At 56.9% G+C, this 25,803-nt stretch overlaps 1 protein-coding gene across 1 annotated transcript in view; it reads right to left on the bottom strand.

Moving 5' to 3' along the window:
• Window positions 1-25,803, bottom strand: part of DPP6 (dipeptidyl peptidase like 6) — a 785,445-nt gene that overhangs the window by 15,084 nt on the left and 744,558 nt on the right. Inside the window, exons 17-20 of the mRNA XM_055591348.1 lie at window positions 19,268-19,315; window positions 11,102-11,200; window positions 5,241-5,310; window positions 3,060-3,254 (exon numbers count right to left, since the gene is read on the bottom strand). Of these exons, the coding sequence (XP_055447323.1) occupies window positions 3,060-3,254; window positions 5,241-5,310; window positions 11,102-11,200; window positions 19,268-19,315 (412 nt within the window). The remainder of the gene's footprint in view (window positions 1-3,059; window positions 3,255-5,240; window positions 5,311-11,101; window positions 11,201-19,267; window positions 19,316-25,803) is intronic.

Here is a 25,803-nt window from a genome sequence, read left to right as displayed (position 1 = left end):
TTGAATCGGTGATGCTATCTAACCATCTCATCCCCTGTCACTCCTTTCCCCTTTTGCCCTCAATTTTCCCAGCATCAGGGTTTGTGCCAATGAGTCGGCTCTTTGCGTCAAGTGGCCAAAATATTGGGGCTTCAGCTTCAGCATCAGTCCTTCCAATGGATATTTAGGACTGATCTCCTGTAGGATGGACTGGTTGGATCTCCTTGTAGTCCAAGGGACTCTCAAGAGCCTTCTGCAGCACCACAGTTTGAAAGCATCAATTACTCTAGCGCTCAGCCTTCTTTATGGTCCAACTCTCCTATCTGTACACGACTCCTGGAAAGACCATTTGACCTTTGTTGGCAAAATGATGTGTCTGCTTTTTAATATGCTGTCTGGGTTTGTCATGGCTTTCAGTTATTCCTCTCTCCTTAAAGCTCCCTGTTTGAATGTTTCCTGCCAAGACTCTCTCCCAGAAAACTCGCTACACTGCTACCAGGATCTTGGTTCCGAAGATGAAGGTGACTTTGCCACCTCCTGGCTGAAAACCCCCTGTGGGGATGCTGCTGCTTAGAGAGCAGGCAGCAGCTCGGAGGATGGGAGGGGAGGCGCCCAGTCCAGCCGCCCATCCCTCCCCGCGTCCCCAGCCTTCACGTGGCATGGTATTTACAGCTGGGGGGCCTGAGCTGCCTGCACCCCTGCATCACCGCAACCTTCACTCACGGTATTTTCCGTGTGGAACGTGCTCCTCTCATTTCCTGCAGACACATCCTTATTATTAATCCTTTGAGGTGAGCTCCTGGCCGGAAGCCATCTCCTTGCAGGAGCCCCTCCGGGCAAGGCTGTGCTTCCCCCCTGATGCCCCGAGTGCCTGGTCACATGCCCGGCTCCTCCTCCATCGAAGGGGAGACCCGCTGGGCTCCCAGACCAGGGCTGGGGAGCCCCGGGGAGTGAGAGTGGGGGGCTGGCCTCATGGTTTCTTAAACTGAGAAAACCGGGCTATGTCTTTCTAATGAGAATACAGACCCAGATCCTAAGAGAGCTGAGTAAAGTTTCCAAGGCTCCAGGCACGTGGGGAGCAGCCTCCCAAGGTCCGTGTGGCTGGCGTGGCTTGTGCTCCTGACCCCAGAAGCCTCAGTGGCTTAAGAGTTGGCCAATTTTTCTATTTTACTATTATTTTCCTGGAACTGGTTCTGTCCTGTTTTTGAACAGATGGCCAATCAATCCCTTATTTTTGGAAACACCATGGGTGTGAAACAGCCATGCACCCTCTGTCTGTGCTCAGAGAGGGGTGGCCAGCCTGGCCGGCGGGGTGCAGGAAGGACGCCGCGTCCTCCGCCGGGGCCTCTGGGCTTTGGGGGGGGTCAGACCAGGGAAGGTGAGGGTAGGGGGCAGTGGCAGGTGGGGAAGGACAAGAAAAGGGGGGCTTGGGGAGGGGGCTCCGCCGTCACCCGGTCACACCCTTCATCCCCCCGAGCCCCACCGGGGCCTCGCGCTTCTCCCCAGGAGAGGCTGCAGCACCGTGTTGACCGGGCGCCACCCGCTCCTCCTCCCCCTGCTGGCTGAGCTGTCACTCGCCCTCCCTTCTCTGCCCAGCCCTCCGGGTCTCGGGAATGGGGCGGGGGCTGCCCCACTGCTCTCGTGGGTGATTGGTTCTGGGCTCCTGGGGAGGCTCCTCCCTTCCCTTCTGAAGGCTTCTGTAAGTGGATCAAGGTGCTGAAGGCAGGTGCTCTGGCAGCCATCCTGTGAGCATGAGGAGCAGAGGCTCAGCGGTGCTCCGTGCTTGGCTGAGATGAGAGCTGGAGGGAGCCAGGCCTGAGGCAGACCCTCACAACTGGGTCTCCAGCTGACAGACCTGATGCCTGATGCCTGTGTGGACTCCAGAGCCAATACAGGGCCATGTCTGTAAAGCACCTTTGATGCTGCGTGTGTGTTTGTGTGTGCTGTTGAGTTTCAGGCAAAAGTATGGTGACGGATGCGCCTTCCCAGACTCTCGGGTCCTCGGCCGTCTCTCCCGCCCCTATTTTCTGCCTCTAGCATGTGTAGGTCTGGCCGCATGGCCTGTCTCTCCACCAGCTCACAACTCCCTTGAGGAGAGGGTGCCATTCACTCACTCACTCACGGTTTCACCCACTTAATACTTACTGAGCACATATCACATGTACGTGCACATCACATGTATGCACACGTCACGTGACATCAGTCTTTCTAAACACAAGAGAGAAAATGTTCTGAACAGTCAGTAGAGTGAAATCTCCTAAACCTCAGAGCACAGTCGTGATGCTCACGGGCTGGGACATCAGGCTGTCCTACGGCCCTTCAGTCAGCAAACACTGATCCACCTGGGCACTATATCACACTCTCCAAGGCCCAGGGTCCAGCACTGCACACCCGGATCTCAAGGAGGATGACCGCCGTGTCCACGCCATTCCCGTCCCTGCAGCACCTGAGTCCGTGCGTCTCACGCCTCTCCCACGTGAAGTCTGGCGTGTGTGCAGTAAACTGGGAAGACCCAACCTTATGTGCCCGCAGGCCAGTGAGCAGCATAGGTCCCTGAGGGCTCTCATTCTGGGGCGACGATAACATCCAGTCAACACCTTTGCTCCTCGGCCCCTTCTGTCCCTGGAGACTCTACTAGCCCTGCCTCTGTGAGCAGGATGTGGGAGAGCCATAAAACATGCGGAGTGGGGCTTCCAACCTGCCTGCTGCACTCCTTTCTCAGGAAGGAGGTGACTGGCTATGCGGCTCACCTTCTCTCTCCCTCTCCCTGCCCTCCCCCCATGATCAGTGGCCAAGGTCCGTGACCACAGCACCGGGAACCCACAAAGACCCATATCACGGTCTCTGCACCTTGTTGCAATCAGCAAAGCAGAAAGGCCACCAGCCGTGCGGTGACTAGGACCCTGGCCTTTGGGAGCATATGGCTAGCAGGAATTCACTGGGGAATCACCAGAGACTTCTGGGGGTGCCAGCAAAGCGCAGGCAGAACGTGTGCACCGCCAGGAAACAAGACCACGATGCAACCCGGGTAGAGATGCGACCCCCCAGCCCTGTTCCAACAGCGCCGCTGGGGTGCTCACCGCACGGCCTCCATCTGGTCCTTCTCCTCCAGGGAGCCCAGCCTCCGCCTCACCTCGTGCAGCAGCCTGGTGCCCTGAAAGCCGCTGCCGCGGCCATCACACTTAACCACCACGGCCCCGTGGCTGCTCACCATTACCGTCTCCCAGGTCACTGCAAACTTCTCGGCCACACTCTGGCTCCCTGGGGTGCCGTCCCTGGAAGAGACAGGCCAGGCCTGAGCATGCAGCCGCAGGGCATGGGGTGTGGTGACTTGTCCCGCAGACTCGGGAGCCTAGGAATGCTCTCCTGGGGCAGAGCCAGCCCCCATGCCCAGCTCCACACGTCCGCACCCCCCAGCAGGAGGGCGCTGAAGGGCCTGTTCTTGGGGAGAGACCCTGAACAGTCCTCCCCTTCCCCTCTTGCTTGGCTCCCCACTACGGCCCGCCTCTCCCATCCTTCCTGGGCGGGTTCCCAGGCTGCCCCCTCAGTGCCCATCATGGGAGTGACCACGCTGTAGTGCTCCTTCCGGTGGCCCCTGGTTTGAGGGAATCAGGGGGCTTCCCTGATGGCTCAGACAGTAATGGCGCCTACAATGCAGGAGACCTGGGTTCCATTCCTGGGTCGGGAAGATCCCCTGCAGGAGGGAATGGCAACCCACTCCAGGATTTTTGCCGGAGAATTCCATGTGTGTGCATGTGCTCTGTATGTATGTGCTATGTGTTCTGGTGTGTGTGTGTGAACATGTGGGTGTGTATGTGCTGTTGTGTGTTATGTCCATTTGATGGTGTGTACGTGTATCTGTGTGTATGTGTATTTCCGTATATATGCGTATGTGTGTGTCTGTGTATATGTGTATGTGTGTGTGTCTATATATATGTGTATGAGTCTGTATGTCCATATATATGTGTATGGCCGTGTATATGTGTACGTGTGTGTCTATGTGTATGTGTGTGCATATGTCCGTATACATGTGTATGTCTGTATGTCTGTAAACATGTGTATGTGTGTGTGTCTCCGTATATATGTGTATGTATATGTCTGTGTATATGTGTATGTGTGTGTGTGTCTGTGTATGTCTGTATATATGTGTATGTCTGTATGTCTGTATACACGTGTATGTGTGTGTATGTCCATATGTGTGTGTGTATATGTGTATGTGTGTGTGTCTGTGTACATGTATATGTCTGTATATACGTGTATGCGTGTATGTGTGTATATATGTGTCTCTGTGTGTGTCTATGTATGTATGTCTGTATATATGTGTCTGTGTATATGTGTATTTATGTCTGTATATATGTGTGTGTGTTTATGTGTATGTATGTGTATATGTGTCTGTGTATATGTGTATGTATGTCTGTATATATGTGTCTGTGTATATGTGTATGTATGTCTGTATATGTGTGTGTGTCCGTATACATGTGTATGTGTGTCTGCTTGCTGGTGAAGTGCCCAGACAGTGAGGAGAAGTGCCCAGTTAGTGACGAGCTGGGCAGGACTGTGTGTCCAGCTGGGCGTCTTCGGGTGCAGCCTTGTCACTGAGGGCCTGGCTGGGTGCCAGGGGTGATGCACAGAGCTGTCGGGCTCTGGGTGCCTTCCTGGGTGCTGACTTCCCCAGGGGCCCTGGGGCAGCCCCAGTGCAGGCCTCTGCCCTCCCCTGGCCCTTTCTTCCCAGAGTCTCCCTTGCCCCACGGCCCCGTGCACACCGGGGCAGGAGCCCGAGTCAGGACACAACACCGTGAGAGGTGCTCGCAAGGCTCTGCAAAGGGGTTCTCAAAATCCGAACCAGAGGCTTCCAGTTAGTGGGGGCAGATCTGAAACCGTCCTGTGGGGGACACTTGGTGTTCAAGGGTGCCTGGTGGTACAGGAAGGGCTGCTGGCCCCAGCGAGCCCCCTGCCAGGCCCACCTCGTTTTCTGGGGGCCCCAGGCCCTGCCCAGTGAGGTCAGACTCCCAGTCAGCTTTCCCGCTGTCCGGGGGCCGCTGAGCGGCCACGGCAGCAGGACTCATGGGACATGACTCAGCACCTGGGTTCAATGTTGAGAATCCCCCGAGGCTGACTGGGCCCTGCTTTCCTTTAACATCCGGGGTCACTGGTAGTTACAGACAAGGGGCTAAAATTGCTTTCTGATTTTAGTGTGCAGCGGGATTGGGCTCCCCTTCCCACCTTCTTGAGGGTTTGGTCCTTGCCCCTGGGATACTTACACCACCAGGAGCAGGGGGTAGTGGGCGGTGTCGGTGAAGGTCGCCGGCTTGAGGATCTGAACGGGCAGGTCTAGGTGGAAACGCAACACAGGGCCGCACGTTAGGGGCCAGGAAGCGTGGCCAGGAGGGGAGGGCGGGACGGGCCCCCAGGGGCCTGGGAGACGGGCCTCGGAGGGGCAAGGCCGGGCCTCCACACACAGGGTGACTCCAGCTCCTTCTGGACTTGGACAAAGCACCCCGTCAGTCTCCTTGAGGCTGAGTTTCTTCAACTGAGGGCTTCCCTGTGGCTCAGATGGTAAAAAAGAAAAACAAAAACCTGCCTGCAATGCAGGAGATCTGAGTTTGATCCCTGGGTGGGGAAGATCCCTTGGAGAAAAGAATGGCAACCCCCTCCAGTCTTCTTGCCTGGAGAATCCCACGGACAGAGGAGCCTGGTGGGCTACAGTCCGTGGGGTTGCAAAGAGTCAGACACGACTGAGCGACCAACACTTTTCTCCACCTGAGGCTTAAAGGAAATCTTGTGCAGAGGAATATGTGGACAGACAGGAATGCCTGGACCACCATGGGCTGAGCACTTGCTAACAGCAGAATTCCAGGCAGGGGGAAACGAGCCCCCGGGGAACGTGCACTCTGCCAACGACTGTCACGAGGAGGGACTCCTGCAACATACAGCTAAGTGGGGAGGGACACTGGGGAGCGGTGGGGACGCGGGGAGGCAGAGACTCAGTGGGGAGCGGGTGGTGAGGCGGGGCAGAGCCCAGACGGAGAGGCTGGAGCTGGGGAGCCCTCACTATTCATGGGCTGGAGCTGGGCAGGCCCAGTGCCCGGGAGCCAGCGGGAGGGAGCCGGTGCGGCTGTGGGTCCTGCGGCCAAGGCCCTTTGGACGTGGTCCCTGGCCACCAGGATGCGGTCAGGGAGGGAGAGAAGCGTGTCCCTTACCGCTGTCTCTGTCCTTCCCCCAAATGAAACTTCCTGCCTCAGTTAGAGATTGTTCACTGACGTTAACTACAGCCCAGATCGCAACTCAACTGGAATGGGCGTCTTTCCCTGTGCATAGTCACTATACCAATAGATACCCCCTAGGCTGGGGGATTGGCTCAGCAGCAGGCTCTGACCCAACTCTCATTACTGATTCCGGCTGAATGTTAATGGCTTGCAAATTAGATCAATGGCCCAGGGACCCTGGGACTTTATCTCTGAAATATCCATAAAACATGGTCTGGGCTGCTTTCTGCCACTGATAAGCCCACGGGCAGGCTTTGGCCACCAGCGGCGGAATACATTCGGAGAGCGATCCTGGAGGGAGGTGGGCGGCTTCCCCAAGGACAGCCTTAGCCTCCAGCAGCGTTCAATGACAGACAAAATAAAAATAGGCAGGCAGGGCGACGGTGCTCGGGTTTCTAGGACCCCCAGGGGTGATGTATGGACGCTGGCCTGCACACGCTGTATCCTCTCCTCTTGTCTTCATCCCTGGACACCTGCGAGTAAAAACCTCGCCCTGGGAGAAGTCTCGGGCGGCCAGCAGAGGAGGCGGGGGTCGGCTCTTTGTTTCTCAAGCCCCTTCTCTGCGTTTTTGGAGGAGGGGGTGGCAAGCACCACTCAGGGTTCCGGGGTGTGGGAACCATTCCTGTGGGAGCCCGCGAGCCCGCATGGATGGAGGAGGAGGAGGGCCTGGGCTAGGAGATCAGGGCTGGGGGGAGGGTCTAGACAAGGAATGAGATCTGGCGTCCAGGTAACAGACAGAGAAAACTGGCCGGGAGGGGGACGGGGCAGGGCAGGAGGCTGAGGTCTGAGCATGGAGGCGGCCGGCCTCAGAGGGCGCGACCTGTGAAGTCATGTGGGCCCCTGCGAGGCCCCAGCTGGACCACAAGCTCTGCCACCATCATAAGCCGCCTGTTTTCATCCCTCTCGGGCCCTGCACATGACGGCCTGCCTGAGGTCTGCACGGAGAGACAGAGGCGGCGGCTGGGGCAGGCCTGTGGAGGTCGCCTGCTGGCTTGTCATCCCCCGTTCCTCCCATCCTTGCCTCCAGCTCTCCATCCATCCCTCCATGAATCTAAAGGCATCCTGTGTGTTTGCCTTGGTTCTTCCTTACAAAAGCAAAGCAGGAAGACGAATACCCAGTTAACAAGAGGGCTCTTGTGAAGCTAGGTCTGTTCTGCGTGACAGGTGCTGCTCGACAGTTTGGACCAGTCACGGACACCCTCCCCGGGGGCAGCCTAGACTTCCCTCTGCCCCCTTCCTGGAGGTACGGGGGCTCCACCCTGGGCTGTCAGAGTCAGTTCTCTCTTTACAGCCCGGCAGGGCAGGGCAGGCAGACAGGACCTGCATACAGGCTTCGGGGGAGTGGGGGCAGGTTTTAGGCCCCGTCCAGGTGACCCGCGCACAGACCCCGTGGGGGCTGCCCACCTCTCTTCTGCCCCTCCTGTTAGAGCCGTGACTCCTGGGGTCTCAGGAGCCTTGTTTTCGGCCTGGACTCCCGCCCTTCCTGCCGCTCGCTTTCTGTTCTGTGGTTCCCCGCGCCCTGATGACGGCATCTGTTGGCCGACCCGCTCCCCCATCCTCTCTTTCTGACTGATGGCCCCTCTCCCGTTCGGGACTGGACGTGCCCTCTGGACACGCAAAGCTGCCCGCGCTTCCAGGCCCGAGCGCGTCCTGCCGGGATCCGTGAGCATTTCAGGGACATCGGGGAAATCCAGACCCGGAGAGACAGTGGGGTGGCCCTGGCCTGGTGGGCAGAGATGTCCCCGCCAGGCATGACCACAGCCTCCACTCACACTCCTCCTGGGCTGGTTTCTTCTCCATCGGCCTCCGACACACTGAGCACGCGTGGGGCCAGAGCGACCAGCCGTGCCCACGGGCCGGGGACAGGCCACCGCTGCAGCGCGGTCTCCCCCGCACCTCTCCCCACCCGCCCCGCACCTCTCCCCCTATCTCTCCCCCCGCACCTCTCCCCCTTGCATCTGCCCCCGCACCTCTCCCCACCACCCACACCTCTCCCCCGTCTCTCCCCCTGCACCTCTCCCCCTTGTATCTCTCCCCACACCTCTCCCCCTTGTATCTCCCCCCTGCACCTCTCCCCCTTGCATCTGCCCCTGCACCTCTCCCCACCACCCACACCTCTCCCCCTATCTCTCCCCCAGCACCTCTCCCCACCCGCCCCGCACCTCTCCCCCATCTCTCCCCCTGCACCTCTCCCCCTTGTATCTCCCCCCACACCTCTCCCCCTTGTATCTCCCCCCTGCACCTCTCCCCCTATCTCTCTCCCAGCACCTCTCCCCCTTGCATCTGCCCCCGCACCTCTCCCCACCACCCACACGTCTCCCCCTATCTCTCCCCCAGCACCTCTCCCCACCCGCCCCGCACCTCTCCCCCATCTCTCCCCCCGCACCTCTCCCCCTTGTATCTCCCCCAACACCTCTCCCCCTTGTATCTGCCCCCGCACCTCTCCCCACCACCCACACCTCTCCCCCGTCTCTCCCCCTGCACCTCTCCCCACCACCTACACCTCTCCCCCTATCTCTCCCCCTGCACCTCTCCCCACCACCCACACCTCTCCCCCGTCTCTCCCCCTGCACCTCTCCCCACCACCTACACCTCTCCCCCTATCTCTCCCCCCACACCTCTCCCCACCCGCCCCACACCTCTCCCCCGTCTCTCCCCGCGCACCTCTCTCCCTTGTATCTGCCCCCGCACCTCTCCCCCTTGTATCTCCCCCCTGCACCTCTCCCCACCACCCACACCTCTCCCCCATATCTCCCCCGCACCTCTCCCCCTATCTCTCCCCCCGCACCTCTCCCCCATCTCTCCCCCAGCACCTCTCCCCCAACACCTTTCCCCCTTGTATCTCCCCCCACATCTCTCCCCCTTGTATCTCCCCCCACGCCTTTCCCCCTTGTATCTCCCCCCACATCTCTCCCCCTTGTATCTCCCCCCACGCCTCTCCCCCTTGTATCTCCCCCCACACCTCTCCCCCTTGTATCTCCCCCCACACCTCTCCCCCTTGTATCTCCCCCCACATCTCTCCCCCTTGTATCTCCCCCCACATCTCTCCCCCTTGTATCTCCCCCCACGCCTCTCCCCCTTGTATCTCTCCCCACGTCTCTCCCCCTTGTATCTCCCCCCACGCCTCTCCCCCTTTTATCTCCCCCCACGCCTCTCCCCCTTGTATCTCCCCCCACACCTCTCCCCCTTGTGTGTCCCCCCACACCTCTCCCCCTTGTATCTCCCCTGTGCCTCTCCCCCTTGTATCTCCCCCCACACCTCTCCCCCTTGTGTGTCCCCCCACACCTCTCCCCTTTGTATCTCCCCCCACATCTCTCCCCCTTGTATCTCCCCCCACATCTCTCCCCCTTGTATCTCCCCCAGCACCTCTCCCCCTTGTATCTCCCCTGCGCCTCTCCCCCTTGTATCTCCCCCTATGCCTCTCCCCCTTTATCTCCCCCCGCACCTCCAGCAATGATTAGGACGCTTCCAGTACCATATGACTCCATGCGCCCAACAACAGGATGCAGGTGAAGGAGATGGGGGGTGAGGGCCCCACGTGGAATCACCCATCAGCCTCCTTACTCCGCCAAGAATCCTCCCTGGATGGATGCCCCCTTCTTTTCTGCCGACCGAAAGAGGCTCCAGGAGCCCCTTCAGAGCCCACATTGCTGGGAAGCTCCACGGGACCCCAGTCCTCTTTCCTGCTCTCCCTGGAGCCCCTGGGCCCTGCCTTCCTGCTCTGAAGGACTTGGCTTCATGGAATGTGGAGTCTTGGGTGGGGCGGGGGAGCTTTCTGGATTGTGCTCCGTGGGCAAAGCCTCGGATCCTGCCCTCAGCGGCTCACAGGCCGGCAGGTGGCCAGGTCCCATCTGACAGGGATGCTTAACAAGACTCCAGGGCTCACGGGCCCCAGTGACGAGCTGCTGCCCCACTGAAGGGAAAGGGCAGACGACGAGGAGCTCCCAGACGCTGTCTGGGGAGACAGACACAGGCTCTGGCCACCCTCCCTCCGCCACCCCAGGGCCTGCATTCAGGCATCACTCTTTCCCATCCATCCCTGGCGACCTTCCAAGTTAGCTCCCAAGACCTCAGAGATGATGAGCAGATGGTACCTGGATGGGTGACTCAAAAATGACTTCGAGGTTTGCGGTCTGAATGACCTGAAACCAGTCCGCACACTAAGGGTGTCATCCCCCACAGCAGGACAGTGCGGAGGGACACAGTGCTGCGGGGACTGAGGCCCCAGGGTGGACGCCCTGGGCCTGGGTAGCAGGGCGCCGTGTGCAGAGCTGCCGAAGCTGCCGGGACCCCCTTCCCGCCTGGAGCTCGGGTCCCATCCAGCCGGGCCCCGGGGCTCTCAGGGGTGCCTGCCGCAGGACAAGCTCATGGAAGCTCACTGAAGGGCTGAACAGACAGCTCAGAGGGAGAAGGACACAGGCCAAGGAAGGGCACTGATGATCTCCAGCCGCCCCGGCCACCAACCTTTCGCTGTGCGTCTCCAGCTGCGAGGACGCCCCCCAGCCCGTGAGCAACACGGAGAGGTGAGATGACAGGCAGTAAGGGCATCGGTGGCACAGAAAGGGAACGTCTGGGGGAAGCCTTTGCCCTGGGTGGTGTCCAGGCCTGCTCCCCGCCAAGGAGAGAATTTTCATCTGGGACCACGTCTAAACTGTTGGCCTCCGGGGGACAGAAATCACCGCTCCTGTTTATTTCTGTCTGGCACAGAGCGAGTGTCTTGCCTGTGAACACAGTCGGCTTCCCCTGGGTCCGCCTGGCTGGTGAGGGGGAGTTGGGGCCCTCGCTGGGGCCCCGCCGCGCCCCCACCCCCCGCTGGCATAGTGATCACGCAGGGCTGTTTCCCCTGAACCACTCACTGTAGTCGTCAGTCTCGATTTTCCTGTACTCCACTTTCGGCATCTGCCGGTCGCTGATGGCTTTCTGTACGTGCTCGTTGGTCTCTAGATCAAACATCTCTGAAACAGACAGACCAATGATGCGTTCAGATCCCTGCTCACGGACGCCCTGGGGTTTCACGTGCCTCCTGACTGCTACATCAGAGGACAGGATCACACATCCACGGCAGGAGCCAAGAGCCGCAGACGTTACATCCCTAGCCCGGTCACAGGACAGGGGCGAGTCCAGGTCAGCCTGGCTGCTCCGGGTGGGCGGTGGGTTCCTCCGCGGTGCCCAGCGCCCCTGCCCCTGACATGCTCCACGGCATTTCTCACACACGGGAATCATTTTGGGGGTGTGACTGGTCTCAGGACTGCTGGTTTTTTTGGGAACTGACATCATGTCTGTCAAGGCAAGTGGTTTCCAAATGGAGTGGCCACAATAACACATTGGAAGAGAGGACAGGAGCTGGAGGTGATCTTTGCCACTTTGTCCAGGAAGGTGGACTTGGCTTTCTTGCCTTAGCCATAGGTGGCCCGGCCCCGGAGACCTTCATTCGAGGTGGCCGCGTGGCCGTGTGAGTCCGGGTGCAGGGGGACTGGCCTGTCTCCCTCCAGGCCAGAGAGGTGGCCGCACACTTCCCTGCACCTCAGGAGCTGCTCTGAGACCCTTACGTTGCGCCAGCTCACGAAGGCCTTGGCAGGGACCCTGTCCCTGCAAAAGCCCCCTTCTTCCATGCCCTGCAGAACTGGCCCTCCCCTCAATGGCTCCATCTGACACGTGACTTCTTTCCTCCTCTCTCCCCCAACCTACCTGGGGACAACTCGTGGTTCCATCGAAAGAAAGTTTTATCTCCAAGGGGCTCGACCTTTGGGTAGACAAGTCACTTGGAAATGGGGGTGAACCTTTTAAAGAAGAACCTAATCTCACAAGCGAGCTGATAACTGCTTTTAAGAACAGGCCAGGCAGGTGAGCCAGCACTTAGGACCCCCAGCACTGAGTGTTCTGTCTGTGAGGCCATGGGGACCACCCTGAGCAGGACCCCCACACTTCCTTGGGGGCAGAGGCGACCAAAAGTTCCTAGGGCTGGTGACAAGCCAAGAAACAAGACAGAAGGCGCTTCACGAGTTTGCTGAGCACATATTTGGATATTTAGCTTTGGTGACACAGTGAGGGGAGAAATGGTGAAACTAGCTTTAAAAACGGTGAGGTTGGACCCCACCACCTGGCAAGCAAGAAGTCCAGTCCTTTGTAGAAAGTGAGAAAGGAAAGCTGTGTCCACAAGGGCTGTGTTGACACACGGAGGTCCAAACAGTGCATGTGTGCATGCTTAGTCCCTCAGTCGTGTCTGACTTGCGAGTCCACGAGCTGTAGCCCGCCAGGCTCCTCTGTAGAATCCCATGGGATTGTCCAGGCAAGAATACTGGAGAGGGATTTCCTCCTCCAGAGGACCTTCCCGACCCAGGCATCAAACCCACACCTCTAATGTCTCCTGCACTGGCAGTTGGGTTCTTTACCACGGGCACCGCCTGTGAAGCCCGGAGATCCCGGCAGACCTGACCTCAGCTCGGGACCTGGAGACCCAGCCCGGAGGTGGCACCCTCTCGACCTTGCGGTCTTACAGACACGCGAGGGAGGGGACCCTGACCTCAGTGTGGCAAGAGCGCCCCACGGTCCTAACAGAGCAGAGAGCAGTCGTTTTCCCTGAGTCCGAACAGCCTCGGCCCTTTAACACAGCCTCCCCGGCACACAGAGGGACCGGTTTGGGAGATATTAATTATTTCCTCTCCATGCTCTATCCACACTCTCAGGGCAGGACAATAGGGAGGGAGCCCCACCAGACGATGGAAATAACGTCATTTTCCATGTTCTCTGCTGTCTCTGCGCCTTCACACTTGCTGTTCTGTGTTCCCGGCTCCTCCCCTCCATCAGGTCAAAGGTCAGCTACTCCGAGAGAAGCCCCCACCGTCAATCTCGGGTCCCCCTCCAGGTCCACGCTACACCAGCTCTCAGAGACTCTGTCACCGGCCTGGCTGCCCCATCCCACGCCGGGCATCCCAGGGACAAAACATACCAGTTTCCAGTAGCAAGAGTCGACCTGTCTGTGGAAATCTGACTCATGCCTGGGACATGATGCATCTTCACAGAAGCCGAGCCTGGGTTTTGGCCCGAGTCTTTCTTTCTTCTCCCAAAACAAAAGCACATTTTAATCCACTGATTTAAAAGTTGGCAGTGCTTGAACACCCAAGTTACTATTTAATTTTGGGAATTTAGGAAATTCAGTGTTGTTGTCCAGTCACACAGCTGTGTCTGGTTCTTTGCAACCCCACGGATTACAGCATGTCAGGCTTCCCCGTCCTTCACCATCTCCCAGAGTTTGCTCAAACTCATGTCCGTTGTGTCAGTAACGCCATCCAACCATCTCATCCTCTGTCGTCTCCTTCTCCTCCTGCCTTCAATCTTTCCCAGCGTCAGGGTCTTTTCCAATGGGTCAGCTCTTCTCATCAGGTGGCCAAAGAATTGGAGCTTTAGCATCAGTCCTTCCAGTGAATATTCAGGGCTGATTTCCTTTAAAATTGACTGGTCTGATCTCCTTGCTGTCCAAGGAGCTCCAAGAGTCTCCTCCAGCACCGCACTTTGAAAGCATCAGTTCTTTGGCACTCAGCCTTCTTTGCGGTCCCACTGTCCCATCCGTACATGACTAGTGGAAAAACCATAGCTTTGACTATACGGACCTTTGTGGGCAAAGTGACGTCTCTGCTTTTTAATACGCTGTCTAGGTTTGTCACAGCTCTTCTTCCAAGGAACAAGCGTCTTCTAATTTCACTGATGCTACCCAAACCCAAGCTTATAGACCTCGGAGCGCGGACCTCACAGGGTCTTCTAGAAGCTTCAGCCCTCTAGCCTGTGATCTGGACCTCTGTGTCTGCTTAAGCGAAGCCCGGGAGGGAGGCAGCTAAGGGGCTCGGGGGCGTGGATGGGGCTGTGGGTCAGACCAGAGGGATGGAGACACACGAAGACAGGGGATCAGTGGGAACACAGAAGGAGCATCCTTAGGGACAAGAGCAGGGCTGGGTCCTTTGCTGTCAGAGAAGCAGCTCTGAGCTCCCACTTCTTGGGGCTAGATGGAGCTCCGGGGGGGTGGCAGGGGGGCGGCCTGGATGGGCAGACATCACCAGGCAGGAGACCTGGAGCAGCCACTCAAGGCTGGTCGTCACCCTCTCTCCGCGCATCTGCATGGGGATTTGACAGTGCTTACACCAGCCAAGCTTGAAGCAGCTTTGTGTGCAGGCTGACGCACAGCCTACGAGCGCGGCTCGCGTGGACCTAAGGAGAACACGGACTTGCCACCGGAACGTGGAGCTTCTGGTTGGTTCCTGGGCACGGGAGCCGTGGCTTCGCCAGGGAGCCCCCGGTGTTCTGACTGCACACGGCCTCGGCAGACGGCATGTGAATAGCTAGTCCCTCTGTATTAAAATCCCACCCTTCACAGAAAGGCACCATGGCAACAGACTATTAAATTTAGTTAAATATTAGATTTCTCATTTAATGATTGCCCACACAACCGGTTTTATCAGCAGAGAGCTGGCTGTCCCACCGGGGAGTTGAGTTAAGCCATTTTATTTGTTCCCATAATTGCATTCAAAGAGGGCAGGGGCTTGGCAGAGGAAATAAGAAAAGACGCGCTTGTTCCCCGAGGAGTCTCTTTTGACGTGGGGGCCGTGGGGACCTGCCTTCAGGAGCAGACAAATGGCCGCTCCTTAATTAAATGTGAGCCCCTCTAATATTTGACGGAATTAGCTATTATCAGATCTGGACATGGTGAGCCTGCAGGAAGCCGGGTGGCTCACGAGGGCTGCCTCCCAGCTGGGCCCCCGTGTGCAGGCGCTGTGTGGCCGTGGCTGTTCCGGGACCCAGTTGGCTCAGGTCTTTGGTGGAATCGCCACTTGGCTGCGTGCGGGGGCCTGAGTGACCAGCGTCGAATGGAAGCCAGCGAGCCGCTGGGCTGGAGGAGAGAAGAGCTGCCCTCCCCGTCTCGGGTTGCTGCTGGCGGCAGGAGGGCAGGGCTGGCACGGAGGTCGCTCGGTCTGGGCAGCGCCGCCCCGTCACTGGGGTCTGGCCACCCGCCTGGATTTCCAGGCCTCCTGCAGTCCGGGCCTTTCCTGGCGTGCTTCAGGCAGCTGTCCCTGTAGCGTCAGTGACCGCGGCATCCCAGAGGCGGCCCGCCCACCTGGGGATGCGCAGCTCAAGCCCAGTGTGGCACAGATGCAATTCTAAAGGTGGTCACACGGTCTGGGGGTCATTGTTCTGTTTGCCGTGTCTGTTTCTCTCCAGAAGGATTATAAGCAACTTGGAGGCAGAGTGATGGAGTGTGTTTATAATACTGGCACCAATGAGGGGCCACGTGTGGCCCCCACCCAGTCAACTCCATCTCACTCAGGAAGTGGTAGCGGTGGACATGGAGCCTCCAACTCACCGCCCTCCAGAGTCCTGTGGACAACTCTGGGCTTGATGGGGCCAGGTGCACTCGTGCTGATCCCTCCTTACATCTCCCCGACGGTCGTCCCAGCTCTTGACACGCCTGATGGTATAGCTGACGCCCCTGTGTGGTCACTCGGAGGAAGATGGGGAGGGCGGGGTGGCCACCAGGCAGAGGACCGAGAGAGCAAGTGGACTGGACCAGACAGCCGCTGGCTGGGACGGTCTCAAACAAGAGCTGCCATGCAAGCTGGTTTTGCTTCTTTGTAAAAAGCCGACTGAAGGGAGCAGGAGGCAGAGACGCTGGCCATGAGTTCTGGGGGAGGAGCTGCGCCGGGCAGCCCAGGAACTTGGTTCCGGGAGAAGCAGTCACGACGCTGTGGGCGCTGTTGGGGGCAGACCATGCTGTACCTGCCTGCAGGCGCTCTGGACCCGGGCTGGGCCATGCTGGGGGGACAGGGGAGCTGGCGGTCGTCTGCAGCTGGATCACACCCTCTCCCCGAGCTCACGCCCCTCACGCTCACCTCGAAGCGTCTATTTACTCGGCTGTGTCGGCTCTGCCACCCCAGGGCCTGAGCGGCCTGAACACCCAGCACCTAACGAGTGCACTCCGGCTCTGACCACAATTATGCTCTTCAGGAAACAGCTTCTAAATAATTCAGAGTCACATCTGTGACACCACAGGCTCTGTTTGTAAAGAAGATCTTCTGAAGGGAAAGAAATCAGATAGTCCCAGGGTGGCTCTGGGGTCAAGGGGCCGAGGAGGGGGAAGGCAAAGAATTCTGAAACAGTAATTTCAAGTTCCAGAGTGGGGCAGGAAGCCGGGAAACGGCTGCTGCCTTCAGAGATGGACGGGACCTTCCGGGGCCCTGCCTGCCATGGCCTATCTGCCTGGGGCTGTCGTACAATGCAGGCCACAGGCTGGTTGACCAGGCTCCCCAAGCGTCTCTGAAGGCCAATCCCCAGGGCCTGCTCGCCCTCAGGCTGCTGGGCTGCGGGCAGGTGGCCCCTGTCTCCCCATCTGCACACCGGTCGGAACCGCCTTCCAGACGAGTGGGGTGGCCCTGGGCTCTGCTTGGGGCTCAAAGACCAGTAGGGACTCGGTGCTGCGTCAGGTTAACTGGGGCGGCTTTTGGAGGGACCGTCGGGGAGGCTGTGGCTGTGAGCAGGTCACTCAGGTGGCAGCAGAACAAAGGCCTCAGCCCTCGGTGACCAGAGCGGGCCCCAAGGTCACGACCTCGTGCTTGGGCTCGCGTGAATAAGGTCTGGCCCTCACTGAGCTCACCTCGGGTGAGCTGCTGCGAGATGGGTGCCCAGGAATGTCCAGGAAGCCGCAGGGAGGCCAGCCCTTGATATTAGGTGGTCACTTGATTATGTAAAAAATGGTGAGCGTGGTCCCAACGGGGATTAAGCATTCAGGGTGCAGTTTAAGGGCTCAGTCCTGCTGACTGCAGAACCCTCCCCCAGAATCTGCCCCCTGCTCAGAGCTCCCCCCGCCCCGCCAACTGCACACTGAGGCTGAGCGGGGTTCACTGCAGGGCAAGGGTCTCTGGAGCAGGGAGAGGATGAGGCTGTGGTCGCCCAGCCGGCTCGGAGGTTGGGGTGTGCGGTGGGGGTGGGGGGCAGCCTGCCTGCCCTGGCCTGTCTTGGGGTGGATGCAGGACAGAGCCACTGGGGCTGAGCAGCCCCCTGGCCACACTGGCCGCAAGGCTGCGCTGGTCAGTGCCGTGCTCTGAGGTGGGGGCCGGGCTGAGCCCCTGCTGCCGGCTCGAGGCGGGACCAGTGCTCTCCGGCTGGGCGCACGACAGTTGTGCCCCTCTGCCTCGGGTCTCCTCGTCAATTCTGGGGTGATGGGAGCGCCTGCCTCCCGGGCGGCGAGGGAAGACGGGATAGAACACGCAGAGAATCTTCAGCAGTGGCTCCGGCTCGTGGCCGGCTCTGTGACGCCGGCCCGGGTCACTGTCTCCATCATCTCAACTCCTAAGGTCTCCGGGCTCCAGACCTGCCCTGGTTCTGGAAGATGGTCACGGTGCAGCCTTGGTGGGGCAGGCATACCATGTGGACTTTGGCAGAGGCGCCAGGAGGCTTTGATGGGCCTCCCAAGCACCTCCTCTGCATCTCGGTCCGGGAGAGGCTCGGGAACCAGGGCATCAGCCCCACCCCTGCCTGGGGGCAGCCCACCCAGCTCAACAGACAGACCCAAACCGGGGGGCACTGTGTTCTGTGCCGACGCAGCGAGTGACAAGACGGGACGGGAGGCTCCGGAGCTGACCTGAGACCCGTCAGGAGTTAGTTCAGTTCAGTTCAGATGCTCAGTCATGTCTGACTCTTTGTGACCCCATGGACTGCAGCACTCCAGGCCTTCCTGTCCATCACCAACTCCCAGAGTTTACTCAAACTCATGTCCCTCGAGTCAGTGATGCCATCCAGCCATCTCATCCTCTGTCATCCTCTTCTCCCGCCCTCAATCCTTCCCGGCATCAGGGTCTTTTCAAATGAGTCAGGAGTTAAACACTCAGGAAAACCCCCCGGCAGACTCCCCACCGCAGTGCTTGGAGGCTGAACTCCACGCTCCGGCTCTGATGCACCATTGGGAACTGCGACCTCCAGGTCTTATCTTCCAGGCGGCCCCCCCAGATATTCCTGTGGTGTCCGTGTCTGGCATGGAGCACACTAATGAATATATATAAGGAATAGACTCTGTATCCATCCACTCTCACATCCATTTTCTTGCTTTTTTTCCTTTTGTATTTAAATGATTTAATTATTTACTTTTGATTTCACTGTTATTGATCTTTAATTTTGGATTTCTGTCTAAATGTGCTGCTGGCCATCTCCTTTTTGAAACTTTCCCCCTAACCAACTCTCCCTGGTGCCTGAAACTCTGCCATTGAGACAGCAGCAGTCCCTTGCCGAGAGAATTAAAGGAACTGTGTGAGTTGGGGCTGTATGAGGGAGGGTGCTGAGCAGGGTCCCACCAGGGCTGGTGCAACGGGGGTGCTGGCGCCCAGGAAGGGGGGCAGATCGGGGGGAATGGAAGCTCAGAACTCCTGGGGGATTAGGGCAGAGGAGGGCCGAGGCAGGGAGCGACCAAGGTCGAGGGCTCCTGACTTCTGAGCTCTGCCTCCTCCCACCATTTCCACCTTTTGTGTGAACACACATGTGCACAGGTCACCCTAAGGTGTGTGGGTCCTTGAGAGTCTCTGGGAAGCTCCACTGCTGCAGCGGCCTGGAGGCGAAGACCCCTGTGCCAGGCAGGTGCCCCCAGACCACAGAGGAAGATGGGCTGGAGGTGTCCACGGAGCCTCAGCCCGCGGTGGGGGGCTCTCAGGGCCGGGAGGGCGCGGCAGGCCCGGCTGGAGAGCCCAGCACTGTCTGTGCACATCCCTGAGGCCCAGGGCTCTGCCTCCGGCGGGGCTCTGCCTATGGGGTCGCAGACAAGGACGGCTCACCCCAGTCTGCCTGTGGGCCTGCGCGCCCTCACTGGCTGGGAGATCTTCACATACATCGCACCCAACAGTACTGGGGACGCAGGTTCATCTGGAGCTGCTAGGACACGACCACGATGGTCTCCAAACAGAAACTGTGCCTGGATCATCTCTTAAAGCCTTTCTACTTCCCTGCCCCACATTGCAGGGAGATTTAAGACAAGACCAAAGAGCACTTACTTTTCTTATCGGTCGTGTTGTGCACGCTCACCGTGGGGACCCCAGGACCTGCAGTGGGTAGAGAGACAAGGAGGCCATGAGTTTAGCTGAGAACGAAGGAGAACCAAACCTTGGTTACCACGTGCTCCTCAGGGCTCTGGGCGCCCGGCCCCAATGGGGGGGGGGTGGTCATCAGCGTGGACGGCAGAGGCCAGGTCCCTGGGGGTTAAGGGCACGTCTTCCTAAGTTTGCATCCATGTCAGTTACAAGGAACCCAAGTAGAAGGGCATGATTTTAGAGGGTCGCAACGACATAAAACATCGATGCCCTTACACCTTCCCTGTGACCCTCCAGTCCTACAGCGTTTTCACCGAGTTCCGGTCAATCTGCTGCCTCTGTCTTGAGTCACCCATCGAGGCTGCCTTGCTGGTTCCTCCCGGGGGAAGTCCTCCCCTCCTCGTCTCCTGGAATGCCTGGTTAACACTTCTAGGGTAACACGATCACTGTGCAAGTGTTCAGCCGTGTTTCCCTGTTCCCTGATGCAGCTTTCAGCTCTTAGGTTGTCCCGAAGCTGCAGGCCTGGAGGGAGAAGAGGGCCTGGCCAGCTGTGGGTCGAGTCTGTAGGTCAACTTTGTTACCCCCTTTAGCAAAAGGAGAGTGCGGCAAGAGAAAAGCTTACTTTTCAGATATTCTGAAGGCATACTGAGAGGCAGGCGTGGATTTTTCCAGCCCCATCTCTGCGCCTTCTCTGCACACCCGTTCCACTCCTGTTCCAACTGGTAGTGTGGTGGGCGGTGGGGGGGGGGCCTTCCCGCGGGACGTGAGGGATGCCAGGCTTGCTCCCCACCCCCGCCCTAGCCTACTGTCCTCTCTGCCTGAAGTCTGCTCCCAGACACGGCTTTGTCTTCATTAAGTCTCTGCTCACACACCTCCTCCACGCCCCCAACTCCCGATGCAAGAGAAACTGCCACCCCCTCTGCCCAGCCCCCTCCCCCTCTTCTTTACAGAGCGCTGCCTCTTGCCATGACATCAGGACCCCAGAGTATGGATTTTCAGCATATGTGTTCACTGCTCACTTCAACTGCACTAGAACAGAAGCCCTAGAATTTGTATGAACAAATTCTGAAACTTGGTCTTATTTATTGCCGTTATCTCCAGCATCTAGAATGGTGTTTGGAATATACTTGGGGCTTGATCACATATCTGTGGATTGAACGCTGAGCAAAGGACCCCAGACCACACAGGAAGGAGCCAGGGGGGCTGCCCCTTGGCCCTGGTGGTCTGGGGAGACAGCAGGGAGAGAGGGCGTGAAGGCGGGTGGGTGGCAGTGGGCAGAGGGGGATGGATGTGTCCTGGGGGCTGGAAGGCCAGGGCTGCTGTTCCTCTGCCTCGGGCAGGAGACTCGGGGGTGCTCTGAGCTCATGGGGCGGCCGCATCTAACCTGGGGGTTCAGACTATTTGGGCAGTTTCCCCGGGATCACCATCAGAACTCCCTGCCCACTTCCAAGGGGCCCAGTGGAAAGGGGTTGAGTTGCGAGCGGGGGTCTGCGTGGGTCCCACCACCACAAAGCTCAGAGCCCTGGCCACGCTCAAAGACTGCAGAGCGGAATCCTAGTCCAGGGCCCGGAGAGGATGCGGAGAGAAGCCATGGGGTCCAAGGTGCTGTGAGAGGCACGAAGGGCTGCTCCAGCCGGGGGGGCACCCCCGGACCAGCAGGGCTGAGACAGACAGCGGCCATGGCAGCCATGGACTGCCTGTCCCCTGCCCGGGACTGGACCCAGACACAAAGTCCAGGAGGTCCGGGGCCTCGCCTGGCCCACCAGGTGCCCCTCCTCCATCTCCCCATAGGGAGGCCTGCCAAGATCAAATGCAGGTTATCCAGTTATATTTGAATTCCACATTAACAATACATATTTTCAGTATAAATAGGTCCCAGGTGGTACTGGGATTTACGACTAAAAATTCATTTGTTGTTTATCTGAAATCAAGTGGTACTGGGTGTCCTGCCTTTTTATTTGAGGAACCAGGCGCCTTTGACCCAGGGTGCGGAGGGAGCAGCAGGGTTGGGAGACTCTGTGCATTTAGCCCAAAGGGATGGCACCCACTGAAGGCGGGCTAAGCGCCGGCTGGTGGCGGGTTTCAATTGTTGAGTCAAACGAAGTTTTCGGGCTGGAAGATCCATTTCCCTACTGGGCACGCGTGTGGGAGAACAGAGCAGGTACTGAAAGATGGGCTGCGTGTCCTTCCTCCGCACATTTTGGGGAGGGTATGTTTGCAAACAGAGCGCATCCTCCATTCTTGTTAATAATGTAAACAGTGATTATTTATTTAGTGCCTACTATGTAAAAGGCACTCCGCTAGGTGTTTATATGAATAATTCCTAGTCCTCCCAGCGGCTCTGCAAAGCAGGTGCTTCCAACCATATTTTGCAGATGAGAAAACACAGGCTGTGAGAGCTTTAAGTCTTCTGTCCCAGCAGCACAGCAGGGAAGTTGCCGAGCTGGGATGGGGCCCTTCTTATTTTCAAATGCAGGAACTTGATGCGTGTGTGTGTGTGCCAAATTCCTTCAGCCGTGTCTGACTCTTCGCAACCCCATGGACTACAGCCCGCCAGGCTCCAACGTCCATGGGATTCTCCAGGCAAGAATACTGGAGTGGGTTGCCATGCCCTCCTCCAGGGGATCTTCCCAACCCAGGGATCAAACCCAAGTCTCTTATGTCTCCTGCACTGGCAGATGGTTTCTTTACCACTGAGCCCCCTGGGAAGCTTAGTGAACTTGGTACATGTTTCTGAAAAAATTCAAATACCACAGAAAGGAATAAAGTGACAGGTAAAAGGTCCTTCTCACCCCACTTCCAGAAGTAACCTAAATGATTCTAAAATGTCCTAAAATGTTTTCTGCATGTTGGGCTTCCCTGGTGGTTCAGCTGGTGAAGAATCCGCCTGCAGTGTGGGAGACCAGGGTTTGGTCCCTGGGTTGGGAAGATCCCCTGGAGAAGGGAATGGCTACCCACTCAAGTATTCTCTGCATGTAGGTGGTAAAATTTACAAATAAGCAATTATTTCAAACATAAAAAAACCTTTCATGTAAATATGCAGCTTTATCGAATCTTTAAGTTATAGCACATTGCCTCACTTTTTAAAGATAAAACCTAACACACAGATTTGAGGTCACCTGTGTCTCCTAATCTCAGTCTGCTCCCTTCCCAGAGGTTGATTTACCTTGGAGTTAGTATTTATCGTTTCCATGTGTATTTGAAAGACTAATAAAGTAATGCTCAAAATTCTCCAAGCCAGGCTTCAGCGATATGTGAACCGTGAACTTCCAGATGTTCAAGCTGGTTTTAGAAAAGGCAGAGGAACCACAGATCAAATTGTCAACATCTGCTGGATCATTGAAAAAGCAAGAGAGTTCCAGAAAAACATCTATTTTTGCTTTATTGACTATGCCAAAGCCTTTGACTGTGTGGATCACAATAAACTGTGGAAAATTCTTCAAGAGATGGGAATACCAGACCACCTGACCTGCCCCTTGAGAAACCTGTATGCAGGTCAGGAAGCAACAGTTAGAACTGGACATGGAGCAACAGACTGGCTCCAAATAGGAAAAGGAGTATGCCTGTCACCCTGCTTATTTAACGTATATGCAGAGTACATCATGAGAAACGCTGGGCTGGAAGAAGCACAAGCTGGAATCAAGATTGCCGGGAGAAATATCAATAAGCTCAGATATGCAGATGATACCACCCTTATGGCAGAAAGTGAAGAGGAACTCAAAAGCCTCTTGATGAAAGAGGAAAGTGAGAAAGTTGGCTTAAAGCTCAACGTTCAGAAAGCTAAGATCATGGCATCTAGTCCCATCACTTCACGGGAAATAGATGGGGAAACAGTGGAAACAGTGTCAGACTTTATTTTTGGGGGCTCCAAAATCAGTGCAGATGGTGACTGCAGCCATGAAATTAAAAGACGCTTACTCCTTGGAAGGAAAGTTATGACCAACCTAGATAGCATATTGAAAAGCAGAGACATTACTTTGCCAACAAAGGTCTGTCTAAGTCAAGGCTATGGTTTTTCCAGTGGTCATGTATGGATGTGAGAGTTGGACTGTGAAGAAGGCTGAGCACCAAAGAATTGATGCTTTTGAACTGTGGTGTTGGAGAAGACTCTTGAGAGTCCCTTGGACTGCAAGGAGATCAAGCCAGTCAATCCTAAAGGAAATCAGTCCTGAATACTCATTGGAGGGACTAATGCTGAAGCTGAAGCTCCAATACTTTGGCCACCTGATGCAAAGAACTGACTCACTGAAACAGACCCTGATGCTGGGAAAGATTGAAGGCAGGAGGAGAAGGGGACGACAGAGGATGAGATGGTTGGATGGTATCACTGACTCGATGGACATGAGTTTGAGCAAGCTCCGGGAGTTGGTGATGGACAGGGAAGCCTGGTGTGCTGCAGTCCTTGGGGTCACAAAGAGTCAGACATGACTGAGCAACTGAACAACAACAAAAATGTGTTAATAATAATACATACGCTGCATACGGAATAACACAGCACACCTCAGTGGTTTGAACTGCCTTGAAATCTAGTCTGACAAAAGCAGGATGACGAGGCCAAACGCCCAGCAGGTGAGTGGGCATAGCCACTGCGGGGGAAGACTCAGCCACAGTTGTGAAACCTGACGATGCCTGACCCATGACCAGAGGGTCCCAGCACTATGCCCCATGTCAGAGTGGGCCCTGTGCGTGGACACACGGAGGCATGGAGACAGCTCTTAACCGCCGCTGCATGTGAACAAGAGCTGCCCGGCTAGCCCTGGGCAGCGGAGGGACCCCATGAACGCAGTCTATCCACCCAGGGGAAGACCACAGAGTGCAGGAGATGAGTAGAGGACACCTGTGCACACGGGCAAATGTGGAAAATACTTCCCATACATACGATCGAGTTACACTCCAAGAGCATGTTTGTAAGTCCAGTTTGTAAGTCCTACAAAGTTAGCCAAGGCACCCAACTGACACAGTTGGGCTACATAATACTGTACTGTAATATGTTTATAATTCTTTTCACACAAATAATACGTTAAAAAAACACACAAAAATAAAGAAAATATGTTTAATCTCACAGGACAGCACCTGGGAAAGCACAGCGGTCCCGTACAATAGCTGGCACCCAGGGGCTGGCATCGGGGAACAGGCAGGAATGACTGGAGGGAGGGGAGGCGGGAGACGGGGGGGCCGAAGCATGGTCAGCGATGGGAGACGGAGGGCCAGCTGCAGGGTCACTCACGCCTGACGCTGGAGGAACGCACGTGTGCATCTTTGAAAGCTTGCAACTTGAAAGTTCGTATGTAGGGGACTTACTGTATCATGTTACATGGAAACATCAGGCTGCAGAATGCTAGATGCCGCGATACCATGATGACGGAAATGACTTCCACGAGTGGTAAGCCTGCACTTTAGACAGATGTACAGTGTTCTGTTGTGTGGACACATCACACGTCTTTGGTCCACCCCCTCCTGATGGGTGTTCACACTGTTTCCCTCTGGTTTTGTTGTTGTTGCTGAAAACGCTGTCACAGAAATCCTCTAACATGTGTCTTCACACACAGGTAAGACTGTGCTGGTTAAGCTCACTAGGCATTGCAATTGCTGTGTTAAAAAGACCGTACCGTCAGTCTTCACTAAACAAGCTCGTGGTTTCAAACACAAAACCCCCAAATCTAGGTGCTTTAATACAACAGGAGTTCAACCCTTGTGGGAACCGGTCAGCTGCGGCCGTGCTGGTCCTCCTCTGGGATCCAGGCTGAGGGCAGCCTTCATCTGGAAGCTACGCATCCATGGTTGCGGGAAACCAGAGGGAGCCCCAGAAAAATGCCTGGGGCTGTAGTTCACGCGCACTCCGGTGCCCTCGACGATGGAGCTGGAAAACCTCTCCAGAGGAGGGGCCGTGAACCACATGTGATGGGAGGGTGGTCTGGTAACAGCAGGGCGTGAACACACTGAGCAGAGACCGGGATGCCAGAGCACATGGTCTCGTCAGCCTATGGCTGACGGCGGACGGAGGTTGATGCCATAACTTAAAAAAGGCATGTGTGGGTTTTGTTTGTTTTTGTTTGCTTTCACCATCCTTACAGGCATGTATTTATCTTGGTGTTGCTTTGGTCTACCTTTTCCAAATCTTGAGTGGGTTGACCCTGGACAATTATCTGTGCAATTCATGTGTGTGGACTGCAAACTGCCCGTCTCATGCACGGTCCACTTCAGTCACATTGCTGCTTGCGATCGTTTAGTAATTAGTTCTATCTTATAGGAATATTCTCAGCAGCTTTACTTGTTACAGATGGACACTATAAACAACACAGACATCTACCAGCAAGGTGCATGGACTGGGGCGGCGTACAGAGCAGTGACACGCAGGCGCAGGGGAGCTGCTCTCCACCGAGCGGCTGCAGATCCTCCTCCTGCGTCCGTCCTGACGTGCGCCTCACAAGGCGCCCTCGGCACCAGCAGCAACCGTCACCGTGAAAGCCACTTTTGAAAGACATGACTGCTCCTACCAA

This window comes from Bubalus kerabau, chromosome 8 (genome assembly GCF_029407905.1).
Source record: "Bubalus kerabau isolate K-KA32 ecotype Philippines breed swamp buffalo chromosome 8, PCC_UOA_SB_1v2, whole genome shotgun sequence".
NCBI lineage: Eukaryota > Metazoa > Chordata > Mammalia > Artiodactyla > Bovidae > Bubalus > Bubalus kerabau.
The sequence above is the reverse complement of the archived record's forward strand: the minus strand, read 5'-3'. Positions and strand labels throughout refer to the sequence as shown.